The sequence below is a fragment of the Panthera uncia genome, chromosome X, assembly GCF_023721935.1.
Source record: "Panthera uncia isolate 11264 chromosome X, Puncia_PCG_1.0, whole genome shotgun sequence".
Classification (NCBI taxonomy): Eukaryota; Metazoa; Chordata; class Mammalia; order Carnivora; family Felidae; genus Panthera; species Panthera uncia.
This window is the reverse complement of record NC_064817.1, coordinates 68,272,791-68,287,270: the sequence shown is the minus strand read 5'-3', so window position 1 is coordinate 68,287,270 and position 14,480 is coordinate 68,272,791. Positions and strand designations below refer to the sequence as shown.

General features: G+C 35.5%; 1 protein-coding gene across 1 annotated transcript in view; it reads left to right on the top strand.

The window, feature by feature from the left end:
* LOC125931809 (rab proteins geranylgeranyltransferase component A 1-like) overlaps positions 1-14,480 on the top strand; it is a 174,356-nt gene that overhangs the window by 92,056 nt on the left and 67,820 nt on the right. Inside the window, exon 8 of the mRNA XM_049644032.1 lies at positions 776-1,001. Within this exon, the coding sequence (XP_049499989.1) occupies positions 776-1,001 (226 nt within the window). The remainder of the gene's footprint in view (positions 1-775; positions 1,002-14,480) is intronic.

The window sequence follows — 14,480 nt, the reverse complement described above, 5'->3', positions numbered from 1 at the left end:
ACTTTTGCCTGGTATATTGAATTATTCATTTTGACTGATTAAGAAAAAGAGGCTAGATGGTATGGGGAGTGTGAACCATCTCAGTAAAATTTTATAATTTGTTTTTTTTTCTTTTGTCATGGAATTGTGTTTCCTACCATTAACAGTCCAATTAATTACATTTTTTTTTCTGTTCTTGCTTTAAATGAGTAGTTTTTAGGGGTCTCATATCTTTTGAGGTATAAGACATTAAAACTGATTCCATTAGCCACACAGAAATTAGCTTCATTACTTTTTAGTCATAGTTCATTGTTCTTAGTTTTAGTAAAAAATACACCTTTCAGAAAATCAAGTACAACTCTCATTGTTTTCACCAAAAAATTGGCCAATATCATTTGTCATATGTTTCATTTGTCATATTTAATATTTCCAAGTATAATTATTAACATTATTCTGCAGTTTTAATGATAATAAAGTAACATTGCCAACTATGGAACTCTATTTTGATGGTTAATGAATGATTGAATGTTTTTCTAGTTTTAAATCTGTAAAATACTAAACAAAGATACGCCATTTAAAGCTTAAATATTGTGTCGTCAGTACAGTCAGGATAGAGAGATTGTTTCTAGCCTGTCCCCCTGCCCTGGGCCTAAAATCTGTGATCTCTGTCCAAAATATAATATTACCACCTGGTTCCTTTGCCAAGTGTCTTAAACAGGCTTGATCTCTTTTGTGCAGTCGTTTTAAATTGAAGTTTGGTTCTGATTTTAACTGATAAATTTTCATCTTTTCATAGCCTATGAGGAGATTACATTTTCTGAGTATTTAAAAACTCAAAAATTAACCCCCAACCTCCAGTACTTTGTCCTGCATTCAATTGCAATGACATCAGAGACAGCCAGCAATACCATAGATGGTCTCAAAGCTACCAAAAACTTTCTTCACTGTCTTGGGCGGTATGGCAACACTCCATTTTTATTTCCTTTATATGGTCAAGGAGAACTTCCTCAGTGTTTCTGCAGGTAAGACTGGCATTGGTTCTCTTGTTTCTTTTTAAGTTAATACTTAAATAACAGATGAAGATTTATTTATTTTTAAAGCTTATTTATTTTTGAGAGAGAGTGCAAGCTAGTGAGCACATACCAGCAGTGAGGGACAGAGAGAGGAGAGAGAGAATCTTAAGCAGGCTCTGCATTGTCAGCACAGAGCCTGATGCAGGGCTCTATCTCATGAACCGTGAGGTCATGATGTGAGCCAAAATCAAGAGTCAGACGTTTAACCTACTGTGAGCCACCCAGGCGCCCCACAGATGAAAATTTAAAAACAAAAATGACATTTATTCAAGATTTAGTATATGCAAACATACTTGTTGTTTTATTCTTTTATAAATCCATATATTGGTCTACCTACCTGTCTAAACGATATATTCAGTTTGCCTGTTTTTGAACTTCATAAAATAGAATTCTACTGTAAATTCCTTATTTCACTCAATATTATGTTTCAAAGCATCATTTTTGTTGTGTATAATTATAGTTATTTTCATTGCTATGTAGTATTCCATTGTGAATATTTCATAATTTATTTTTCTGTTTTTCTTTTGATGGATACAGGATGTTTCCAGTTTTTGTTTTTGCTGTTATTAACATCCTTGTGTGTGTTTCAGGATATACATGCTCAAGAATTTCTCTAGCACACATATCTAGGAGTGGAATTCCTAAGTCATGGGATATATGAATGTTCATACAAGATAGTACCCAGCTTTTTCTCCAGAGTATTGTATCAATTTACTTCCCCCAGCAGTATATAAGAATTTCCATAGCTTTACATTTTGCCAACATTTGTTATTAGATTTTTAAGTTTTTGTCAATCTCACATAAAATATCTTCTCATTGTACCTTTATTTTGCATTTCCCAGATCACTTAATGAGGTGGAACGTCTCCTCATATGGTTATTGGATATTCATGTTTTCTCTTTGGGGAAAATGCATGTTCATATGTTTTGCCCATTTGTCTATTTGGTTACTGTGTTTTCCTTATTGATTTGTAGGAGTTTTTATTCTGAATATTAATCTTTTCTTAGTTATATGTGTTGCATGGAGGTCATTGAGATTAATATAGTCAAACATAACAATCTTTTTTATACTTAGCACTTTTAGGGTAGTGAAGCATAGTAGTTTAAAACCTGGACTGTGGAGGGGCGCCTGGGTGGCTCAATCGGTTGAGTGACCGACCTCAGCTTAGGTCATGATCTCAACGGTTTGTGAGTTGGAGCCCCATGTCGGGCTCTGTGCTGACAGCTCAGAGGCTGGAGCCTGCTTCTGATTCTGTGTGTGTCTCTCTCTCTGCCCCTCCCCCACTCATGCTCTGTCTCTCTCTGTCTCGGAAATAAATAAACATTTAAAAAAATTTAAAAAAAAATAAAACCTGGGCTGTGGAGACAGACTACCTGGATTTAAGTTCTGGCTCCTCCATTTATTAGCCATGTAACTTTGAGCAAGTTTCACATTTTCTCTAGTATGTTTTCAGAGAATCAGCTTTTGGGATTTTTGATTCTTTCTGTTATAGCTTTGTGTTCCTAGTTCATTAGTTTCCATTCTTTACCATCTCCTTTATTTTGTTTTCTTTGGATTTTGTTCAGCTCATCCCTCCTCTTTTCTGCCTTCCCAGTTCTTAGGCTGAAACCCAATGAGTTAAACATTTTTATTCCTTATTTTCTAATTAAGCATTTAAAGTGATAAAATTCTAACTATTGTTTTGACTCTTCACAGTTATTATGTATTATTTTTTAGTCCTAAGCACCTTAATTTCTATTATGATTTCTTCATTTACACATAAGTTGTTAAGAGAGGTTTTAAAATAGCCGATTTGGTAGATCCTTTTTCTCTAACCATCTAATTTTATTGTAGAAAATTAAGTTGTATCTGGAAAATATGTTTTTATGGTATTAATACTTTAAACTTTATGACTTAGTATGTAATGTTTTTATAATTTTTCCATTTGTGCTCAAGAAGAATGTGTTTAGTTCTAGGGCTCAGGGTTCTCTAATTACGGGTCTTAGAGTTTAGTAAGTCAGGCTTTGAGTTGTAATTTTCAAATTTTATTGAGGTTTTTTTTTCCTTTGGTCTACCAGTAATAAAGTGTTTTGAAATCTCCCAATATGATGTTTGATTTTTCAGTTTCTCCGTATAATTCTATCAGCTTTTACCTTATATTTATTTTGAGGCAATTTATTAAAATAATATAAATTTATAACTTTAATCTTTCTGATGAATTTAATATTTTACATGATTTTCTGGCTTTCTCTACCCATAATAATGCATTTTTTAACTTAAAGTCTACTTTGCCTGGTATTCAAAGTTACTCCAGTTTATTACTATTTGCCTGTTATGTCTTTCTCCATCTCTGTTTTTCAACCTTTCTAAGTCTATATTTGGGACTATAAATAGCAGATTATTACATATTTTTCATCCTGTATGGCAATCTCGGTTTTTTACCAAGCAGGATGAGTCTTGTTAATAGGAGTCTATTCCTTTCTTCTGAAGTATCTAATTTTAAAGTTCCTCTAGTTTACATCTGTTGGCAGTAAATGCCTAGTTTATGTGTATATGAACATAAGTATTTTTTTGCCTTTTTGTCTTGAGTGAAGATTTGTGAGGTAAACATTTCTAGGTTGGCATTTCTTTTTTCTCAGTACTTTAAAATTCTATTCCATTGTCATTTGGATTCCTTTTTGCTGTTGAAAAGTTGATGTCAGCCTAATTGTCATTTCTTTATAAATGATACTTCCTTTCACTTAAGTTGTTTTTAAGAGTGTCTGCTTTTGGTGTTCTGCATTTTCACTACAGTGAATTTATATGTTAGTTTCTTTGTATTTATATAGCTTGGTATAGGTTGAACCATATATAATTAACAATATTAAACCATTTTGGCCTATGATTCCATATGGTTCAAACAACTGCAATGTATTTCCTCTGTGAATTGTCATGTATCATTTTGGAAAATTATCAGCCAGTATCTTAGCAAATAACATTTTCCTTCATTGTCTCTCTTCTCATCTTTTTGGAATCCTAAATAGAAATGTTTTAGAATTTAGCATTCTCTCATCCCTACTTCTTAGTCTCTATTTCATACTTTATATCTCCTTGTTATTCTGGCTATATTCTGGCTGCTTTATTGAGATCTCTTTTCCAGTTTAGTAATTCTCTGTACTTCTGTAAAATCTGTAGTTTAACCCTTGCATTTTTTTTACCTCATTTAATTTTTCATTTGTAGAAGCTCTGCTCCTCTACTCAAATCTTTCTTGTCATCGATTGATATTCTCTCTTGCTTGTTCATTTTTTTCATATATTTGACATTCTGCCATGTATTGTTTCTGTTGATTCATGTTATTGGTTTAGTTTCTTGTGCCATGCTTATCTTTGATAGTTTATATTTGATTAGTTTTAATCTTTGGAAATCTGGGGACCCAGATTAAGGATGCTTTCCTTCAAGGATTATTTGTGTTCGCTTCAGCCAGAAGGCAATAAAATTTGGGACCGTTTCAGCTCTTTCAGGGGGAAGTTACTTGATAAAGGAGCCCCAGATACAGCTCCCACACTGATGAATACAAGCAAGAAGACTTTTTTTTAACATAAAGGTAAAGCTTTATTAAAAAGGCATTTATTAGAACAAGCTGATAGTTACTAGATGGGAAGTGGCTGGGGGAATGGGTTATATAGGTGATGGTGATGAAGGAGTGAACTTGTGATGAACACTGGGTATTATATGAAAGTGTTGAATCACTCTTTTACACCTGAAAATTTAATTACACTGTGTGTTAACTAACTGGAATGTAAATAAAAACTTAGAAAAAAAGAAAATACATCTCTTAGTGACATGACTTTTTAAAAATGTGGTTCATGTATCTTGGGAAGAAAGTTAGTTATGGCTAGAATGAAGACTTGCTTTTGTTTTTAAATAGCAGTGTTTTTTTCTTAAAGCTTTGAATTCAGCTCAGGGTTTTTACTGTGTGTGTGTGTGTGTGTGTGTGTGTTTGGGTTTGGGTTTGGGTTTGGGGTTAGGGAGTTTCTTGCAGACATTTCACTTATTGCCTTCAATCTCAGCAATGAAGTAAAAATTAGTTTAATATAAAAAGTCATTTTTTGTTAGAAACAAGAGACCCCTTCAAGGTGTGCAGTCCAGTATATTGCTGGAAGTAGATATCCATGTTTCTTAACCATGTGGTTGACAAATGGAGGTGAGAATGTTACAAATTTGAAAGTAATTTACTTCTGAATAGGATAGGTCTCTATGTTTCCAGAAGAGCTCTTCCTCCTCCAATTACTTGCCAAAGTAGACATGAATAGGGAGTGTCATTTCCCACAGGACCAGAGGTCCTCCTATCAATTTAAATTAAAAAGGAAGAGGGAGGCTCTATGTTTTTTTTTTTTTTTAAACTTTATTTATTTTGAGAGAGAGAGAGAGAGAGAGAGAGCATGAGTGGGGATGGACAGAGAGGAGTGAGGATTCCCAAGCCTACCAGCACAGAGCCCCATGCGGGGCTCAATCTCAAGAACTGTGAGATCTTGACCTGAGCCAGAACCAAGAGTAGGACCGATGCTGAACTGACAGAGCCACCCAGGTGCCCCTATGGTTTTATTAATCGTTCTTTTCCTCTTCCTGTGGCATTGCCTGATTCAGAAGGAGTCACACTGTTTTCTCTTGTGTTGCCACCAACTACTCACTCCTACAGAGCTTTTAGGTAAGGAATACAGCAGAAGGAACAGATTACTGGGCAGTGAGTAGAAGCTCACTTGTTTACTTACTAGCCTTTTTTGAAAATGAAATATTTAGCCTCATTCCTATTTTTCCGCTAAATCCCTGTATTTCCTTTCCTAACTCAGATCATATCTTGTAAATAGTATCTGGTGTTTGTTTATTTGTAATTTGTGTTTGTTTTTTGTTTTTAATTTGAAGTTTATTTATTTTGAGAGAGTGGGAGGAGCAGAGAGAGAGAGAGAGAATCCCAAGCAGGCTCTCCCTGTCAGTGCAGAGCTTCATGTAGGGCTTGAACACATGAACCCTGAGATCATGACCTAAGCTGAAGTCAGATGCTTAACTGACTGAGCCACCCAGCTCCTCTATTTGTTGTTGTTGTTGTTTTTTAACGTTTATTTTTGAGACAGAGACAGCATGAACAGGGGAGGGTCAGAGAGAGAGGGAGACACAGAATCTGAAACAGACTTCAGGCTCTGAGCTGTCAACACAGAGCCCAATGCGGGGCTCGAACTCATAGACCGCTAGATCATGACCTGAGCCGAAGTCGGACGCTTAACCGACTGAGCCACCCAGATGCTCCCCTATTTGTTGTTTTTAAAGAAAAAGACATTGAAAAGTTTTGATTGTCTTGTACTGTTATAAACCTCATAATGAGACCTATATGTGTTGAATCCTAAGCAAAGAAGACATTTTTGCCATAAAATGATTGCAACCTCTTTCAGAGTGAATTGTTGCCAGCCTTCCATATCTTTTTATCCTCTGCAGAGCCTATCTCAGAATTCTGTGTACAGTTCAGATTTAATGTTTATTATAAAAATTATACCTCACCCTCCAATTTGAAGTGATTCTTTCAGGAGATTATGTAATTAAATGTATATATGTGTAGATAGATAATTGATTAAAAACAAAACAAAACAAAAACTCCTATGTTTGAAGTAGCATATTAAACTTTTGGGTGATTCTTTGGTAATTAAAGTAACTCTGAGGTCTTCCTATGTAAAAGTATATATAAAATATGTACACACTAATACACATACACATATATATGTGTGAATTGTAATAAAAATGCATTTACTTAGCCTGGGTGTATTAACTTAATTTTATATTTGATTCTCTACACAACACTTTATAATTTCATATAAGTATTGTTTTGTTTATATCCTAAACTAGTAACATTGCTACCATCTATACATCATAGTCCGCACTTTTTACCACCAGGTTACCAGAATGAAGTGTCACCTGTTCTGTGATTTCTAACCACCATTCTATATTCTGGTTTATATAAGCCCCTTAAGCGTTTCTCAGCCAATTACAGTGGGTTCTCATCAAGGCTATTATGAATGGCATGCATATTTATGTGAGGATTCAAAGACATTTGCAAGTCATATCCTTGCATTCTAAGTGAATAACATTTTAACTATTAGAGTTCACTTTCATGAATAAATGCTCTTTGATTTTTTTTATCAATTTAAATAGGTAGATTATTTTGAGTAAAGAATATGAAGCTTATTTATTGTACTAGCTACTACTCATTAATATGTCATAAATTGAACCACTTTGGAAGAAAAGTCATTGAAATCTATCTATTTTTTTAGTATAGGAAGCCATAGAATTATCCCTCCCAAAATATTGGTTAATATTTTTTTCTGGCACACTGTACAAGTTATGTATGCAGTGTATATGGTTTTAGACTCTCACAATATATCTTCCAAAGAGAAGTCCTTTTTAAGCTCTAATTTATTTCTGTTATCTGTGTGGTTGGTAACATAGCAGCCTTTAGAAATACTTTCTAGTTCAGAATAGGTTTCATATACTGTGTGATAACCTGTAAAATTGAGCAGTACCAGCGGAATCAAACAAACATTACATTTTTTTATATTTTCTTTATTTATATATAAAGTTTATTTATTTATTTTGAGATAGAGAGTATGTGCACACAAGCCGGGAAGGGACAGAAGGAGAGACAGAATCCCAAGAATGCTTCACACCATCAGGGCAGAGACCAATGCCAGGCTCACACTCGCGAACTGTGAGATAATTACCTGAGCTGAGATCAAGAGTCAGACACTAAACCAACTGAGCCAGCCAGGCACCCCATTCACTTTTTTAATAAGTAGACTTATACTGCCCAGAGATTGTTACTTGTTTTTTGTAAAAAGAGTGTGTTTAACTGATAATTTACTGGGTAATTCAATCTTCCATTCTTTCCGTGGCCTAAATTTTCTTTTTTTCCCTTTAATGTAGTAAGATTCTTAAAACATAAAGGATGAATTTTTTTAACTTTTAAAATGTAATATAAATATTGTGCATACACATGCACATATGAACACCACCAAATACTTTTTACTAGGTGTTAATACTCAAGTGACATTTTTTGAGTACTGATAGTGTGGAAAATCAAATAGATCAAGATCTACCTCAGGAAATTGTGGAACACAAATTGATCTCTAACTTAAGTTTTTAAAAAGAGAGAATGAGAGAACACCAAAGTCCAAAATATGTAAGTAACTTCCTCAAGATTATAGGAACAGCATGGAAAGACAGGAAAGGGAATCTCCCATTTGATACATTCATTCAGTAGTGGCTTGAAGAATGATGCCTACAAGGGGCCACAAAGATGCTATGGTGATTTTGTTATAATCCAGGACATTGTTTTTTAATATAAATTGTAAAGCATTTTATACTGTTTTATGTTTTTCCTCAGCTTTAGTCCAAAGTCCAAGAACAAAACATACACATTACCAAGTATTTATTGTTACATTTGGAGAACACATTAGCAAACATCTTTCAGACCAAAGTAACCTGCCTATTTTATTCTCTAATAACCAACATTTTTTATTCAGGGAATTTTCAGAAATCTAAGAGACATTTGTTCCCCACCCACCAAAACAAGTTACTCCAGACAGCACAGGGGAAGTGCCCTGCAGTTCCGTCCCACCGCAGGGACTATCCAAAATGATGAAACGGAAAAATTCTCCTCAAAAGAAACTCCAGGAATTAGCAGCAGCTAATGAATTGATCAAAAACGTTTTAGGCAATATAACGGAACAAGAATGTAGAATAATAGTCATAAAATTAATCTCTGGGCTTGAAAAAAGCATAGAGGACAACAGAGAATCTATTGCTACACAGATCAAGGGACTAAGAAATAGTCATGAGGAGCTAAAAAAAATCCTATAAATGAGGTTCAAAATAAAATGGAGGCGACCACAGCTCGGATTGAAGAGGCAGAGGAGAGAATAGGTGAATTAGAAGGTAAAATTGAAAAAGAGGAAGCTGAGAAAAAGAGATAAAAAAATCCAGGAGTATGAGGGGGGAATTAGAGAACTAAGTGATGCAATCAAATGGAACAATATCCATATAATAGGAATTCCAGGAAGAGGAAGAGAGAGAGAAAGGGGCTGAAGGTGTACTTGAACAAATCATAGCTGAGAACTTTCCTGATCTGGGGAAGGAAAAACGCATTGAAATCCAAGAGGCACAGAGAACTCCCTTCAGACGTAACTTGAATCAATCTTCTGCACGACATATCATAGTGAAACTGGCAAAATACAAGGATAAAGAAAAAATTCTGAAAGCAGCTAGGGATAAACATGCTCTAAATATAAAGGGAGACCAATAAGACTAGTGGCAGACCTATCTACTGAAACTTGGCAGGCCAGAAAGGAATGGCAGGAAATATTCAATGTGATGAGCACAAAAAAATATGCAGCCAAGAATGCTTTATCCAGCAAGTCTGTCATTCAGAATAGAAGGAAAGATAAAGGTTTTCCCAAAGAAACAAAAACTGAAGGAATTCATCACCACGAAACCAGCCCTACAAGAGATCCTAAGTGGGATTCTGTGAGTTAAATGTTGCAAGGACCACAGAGTACCAGAGTCATCACTACAAGCACGAAAGCTACAGACATCATAATGACTCTAAACCCATATCTTTCTATAATAACACTGAATTTAAATGGACTAAATGCTCCAACCAAAATACATAGGGTATCAGAATGGATAAAAAAAAAAAAAACAAAACCCATCTATTTTCTGTCTACAAGAGACTCATTTTAGACCTGAAGACACCTTCACATTGAAAGTGAGGGGATGGGGAACTATCTGTCATGCTACTGGAAGTCAAAAGAAAGTTGGAGTAGCCATGCTTAGACAAACTAGCCTTTAAATTAAAGGCAGTAACAAGAGATGAAGAAGGACATCATATAATAATTACAGGATCTATCCATCAGGAAGAGCTAACAATTATAAATGTCTATGCACCAAATATGAGAACCCCCAAATATATGAAACAATCACAAACATAAGCAACCTTGTTGATAAGAATGTGGTAATTGTAGGGGACTTTAATACTCCACTTACAACATTGGATAGATCATCTAGACACAGGATCAATAAAGAAACAAGGGCCCTGAATGATACACTGGATCAGATGGACTTGATAGATATATTTAGAACTCTGCATCCCAAAGGAACATAATATACTTTCTTCTCGAGTGCACATGGAACGTTCTCCAAGATAGATCACATTCTGGGTCACAAAACAGCCCTTCATAAGTATACAAGAATTGAGATCATACCATGCATAGTTTCAGACCACAATGCAATGAAGCTTGAAATGAAGCACAAGAAGATTCTGGAAAACCTCCAAAAACATGGAGGTTAAAGAACACCCTACTAAAGAACGAATGGGTCAACCAGGCAATTAGAGAAGAAATTTAAAAATACATGGAAACAAATGAAAATGAAAATACAACAATCCAAACGCTTTGGGATGCAGTGAAGGCAGTCCTGAGAGGATAATACATTGCAATCCAGATCTATCTAAAGAATCAAGAAAAATGCCAAATACAAAATCTAACATCACACCTAAAGGAAATAGAAGTAGAACAGCAAAGACACCTCAACCCCAGCAGAAGAAGAGAAATAATAAAGATCAGAGCAGAAATAAACAATATAGAGTCTAAAAATAAATGTAGAGCAGATCAATGAAACCAAGAGTTGGTTTTTTGAAAAAACAAACAAAATTGATAAACCTCTAGCCAGGCTTCTCAAAAAGAAAAGGGAGATGACCCAAATGGATAAAATCATGAATGAAAATGAAATTATGACAACCAATGCCTCAGAAATATCAAGCAATTATCAGGGAATACTATGAAAAATTATATGCCAACAAACTGGACAACCTGGAATAAATGGACAAATTCCTAAGCACCCACACACTTCTAAAACTCAAGCAGGAAGAAATAGAAAATTTGAACAGACCCATAACCAGCGAAGAAATTGAATCAGTTATCAAACATCTCCCAACAAATAAGAGTCCAGGACCAGATGGCTTCCCAGGGGAGTCCTACCAGACCTTTAAAGCAGAGATAATACCTATCCTTCTCAATCTGTTCCAAAAAATAAAAAGGGAAGGAAAACTTCTAGACTCATTCTATGAAGCCAGCATTACTTTGATTCCTAAACCAGACAGAGACCCATCAAAAAAAATCAGAACTACAGGCCAATATCCCTGATGAATATGGATGCAAAAATTCTCAGTAATACACTAGCAAATCAAATTCAACAGCATATAGAAAGAATTATTCACTATGACCAAGTGGGATTCATTCCTGGGCTGCAGTGCTGGTTCAGCATTCTCAAGTTAATCATTGTGATACATCACATTAATAAAAGAAAAGATAAGAACCATATGATCCTGTCAATCGATGCAAAAAAAGCATTTGACCAAATTCAGCATCCTTAATAAAAACCCTCAAAGAAGTTGGGATAAAAGGAACATACTTAAACATCATAAAAGCCATTTATGAAAAGCCCACAGCTAATATCATACTCAATGGGGAAGAACTGAGAGCTTTTCCCTGACATCAAGGAATACAACAGGGATGTCCACTCTCACCACTGTTGTTTAACATAGTGTTGTAAGTGCTATCGTCAGCAATCAGACAACAAAAGGAAATCAAAGGCATCAAAATTGGCAGAAATGAAGTCAAGCTTTCACTTTTTGCAGATGACATATTATACATGGAAAACCCAACCGACTCTACCAAAGTCTGTTAGAACTGATAAATGAATTCAGCAAAGTCACAGGATACATAATCAATGTACAGAAATCAGTTGCGTTCTTACACACTAATAATGAAGCAACAGAAAGACAAATAAACTGATCCCATTCACAATTACACCAAGAAGCATAAAATACCTAGTAATAAACATAACCAAAGATGTAAAAGATCTGTATGCTGAAAACTATAGAAAGTTTATGAAGGAAATTGAAGAAGATACAAAGAAATGGAAAAACATTCTGTGCTCATGGATTGGAAGAATAAATATTAAAATGTCAACACTACCCAAATCTCTCTACACTTCCAATGCAATCCCAATCAAAATTGTGCCAGCATTCTTCTGGAAGCTAGAACAAGCAATCCCAAAATTTGTATGGAACCACAAAAGACCCCGAATAGCCAAAGTAATATTGAAGAAGAAGACCAAAGCGGGAGGCATCACAATCCCAGACTTTAACCTCTACTACAAAGCTGTAATCATCAAGACTGCATGGTAGTGGCACAAAAAGACATATAGACCAGTGGAATAGAATAGAAACCCCAGAATTAGACCCACAAAAGTATGGCCACCAAATCTTTCATAAAGCAGGAAAGAATATCCAATGGAAAAAAGACATTCTCTTTAACAAATGGTCCTGGGAGAACTGGACAGCAACATGCAGAATGATGAAACTAGACCACTTTCTTACGCCATTTACAAAAATAAACTCAAAATGGATAAAGGCCCTGATGTGAGACAGGAAACCGTCAAAACCCTAGAGGAGAAAGCAGGAAAAAAACCTCTGTGACCTCAGCCGCAGCAATTTCTTACTTGACACATCCCCAAAGGCAAGGGAATTAAAAGCAAAAGTGAGCTATTGGGACCTCATGAAGATGAAAAGCCACTGCACTGCCAAGGAAACAGTCAACAAAACTAAAAGGCAACCAATGGAATGGGAGAAGATATTTGCAAATGACACATGGGACAAATGGCTAGTATCCAGTATCTATAAAGAGCTCTCCAAACTCCACACCCGAAAAACAAATAATCTAGTGAAGAAAATGGCAGAAAACATGAATAGACACTTTTCTAAGGAAGACATGCAGATGGCCAACAGGCACATGAAAAGATTCTCACCATCACTTCTTATCAAGGAAATACAAATCAAAACCACATTGAGATATCACCTCCTGCCAGTCAGAGTGGCTAAAATGACCAAGACAGGAGACTGTACATGCTGGCTAGGATGTGGAGAAACGGGAACCCTCTTGTGCTGTTGATGGGAATGCAAACTGGTGCAGCTCCTCTGGAAAACAATGTGGAGGTTCCTGAAGAGATTAAAAATAGATCTATCCTATGACCCAGCAATAGCACTGCTAGGAATTTACCCGAAGCATACAGGAATGCTGATGCATAGGGGCACTTGTACACCAATGTTTATAGCAGCAATTTGAACATTAGTCAAATTATGGAAAGATCCTAAATGTCCATCAAGTGATGAACGGAGAAAGAAATTGTGGTTTATATACACAATGGAATACTACCTGGCAATGAGAAAGTATGAAATATGGCCTTTTGTTGCAACGTGGATGGGACTGGAGAGTGTTCTGCTAAGTGAAATAAGTCATAACAGAGAATGACAGTATATGTTTCACTCTTATGTGGATCCTGAGAAACTTAACAGAAGACCATGCGGGAGGGGAAGGGGAAAAAAAAAAGGTTAGAGAGGGAGGGACCCAATATATAAGAGACTCTGAAAAACTGAGAACAAACTGAGGGTTGATGGGATGGAGTGGAGGGTGGGTGATGGGCATTGAGGGGGGCACCTGTTGGGATGAGCACTTGGTGTTGTATGGAAACCAATTTTACAATAAATTTCATTTAAAAAAAAATCTGTGAGACATTTGTTAAACAGATCAACATATTAGAAAGCCAAGAGAAGTATTAAAATTGGCCAAAAATTATGCCAGTGGAAAATTTTATGAATTTATCTATTCCTTTGCATGTGAAGTCAGAGCAAAATTGAGAAGGCTTCTTTTTTTTTTTTTTTTTTTGATTTAAATTTTAGTTAACATATACTCCAATATTGGTTTCAGGAGTAGAATTCCATGATTCAACACTAGCATACAACACCCATTGCTCATCACAAGTTTCCTCCTTAATAGCCATCACTTACTAGCCCAACTACCACTCACCTCCCTCCATCAATCCTCAGTTTGTTCTTTGTCTTTAGGAGTGTCCTCTGGTTTGTTTTCCTCTCTCCTCTTACCCCCTTTCCACATGTTCATCTGTTTTGTTTCTTAATTTCCACAAATGAGTGAAATCATATGGCATTTGTCTTTCTTTGATCTATCTCATTTAGCATAATGCACTTTCCATCCACGTCTTTGCAAATGGCATGATTTCATTCTTTTAGATGGTTGAGTAATGTTCCATTGTATATGTATACCACATCTTCTTTATCCATTCATCAGTCAGTGAACATTTGGGCTCTCTCCATAGTTTTGCTAATGTTGATAGTGCTGCTTTAAACATTGGAGTGCATGTACCCCTTTGAATCTGTATTTTTGTATCCTTTGGGTACATACCTAATAGTGCAATGGCTGGATTGTAGGATAGTTCTATTTTTAGTTTTTTTGAGGAACCTCCATACTCTTCTCCAGAGTGATTACCCCAGTTTGCATTCCCATCAACAT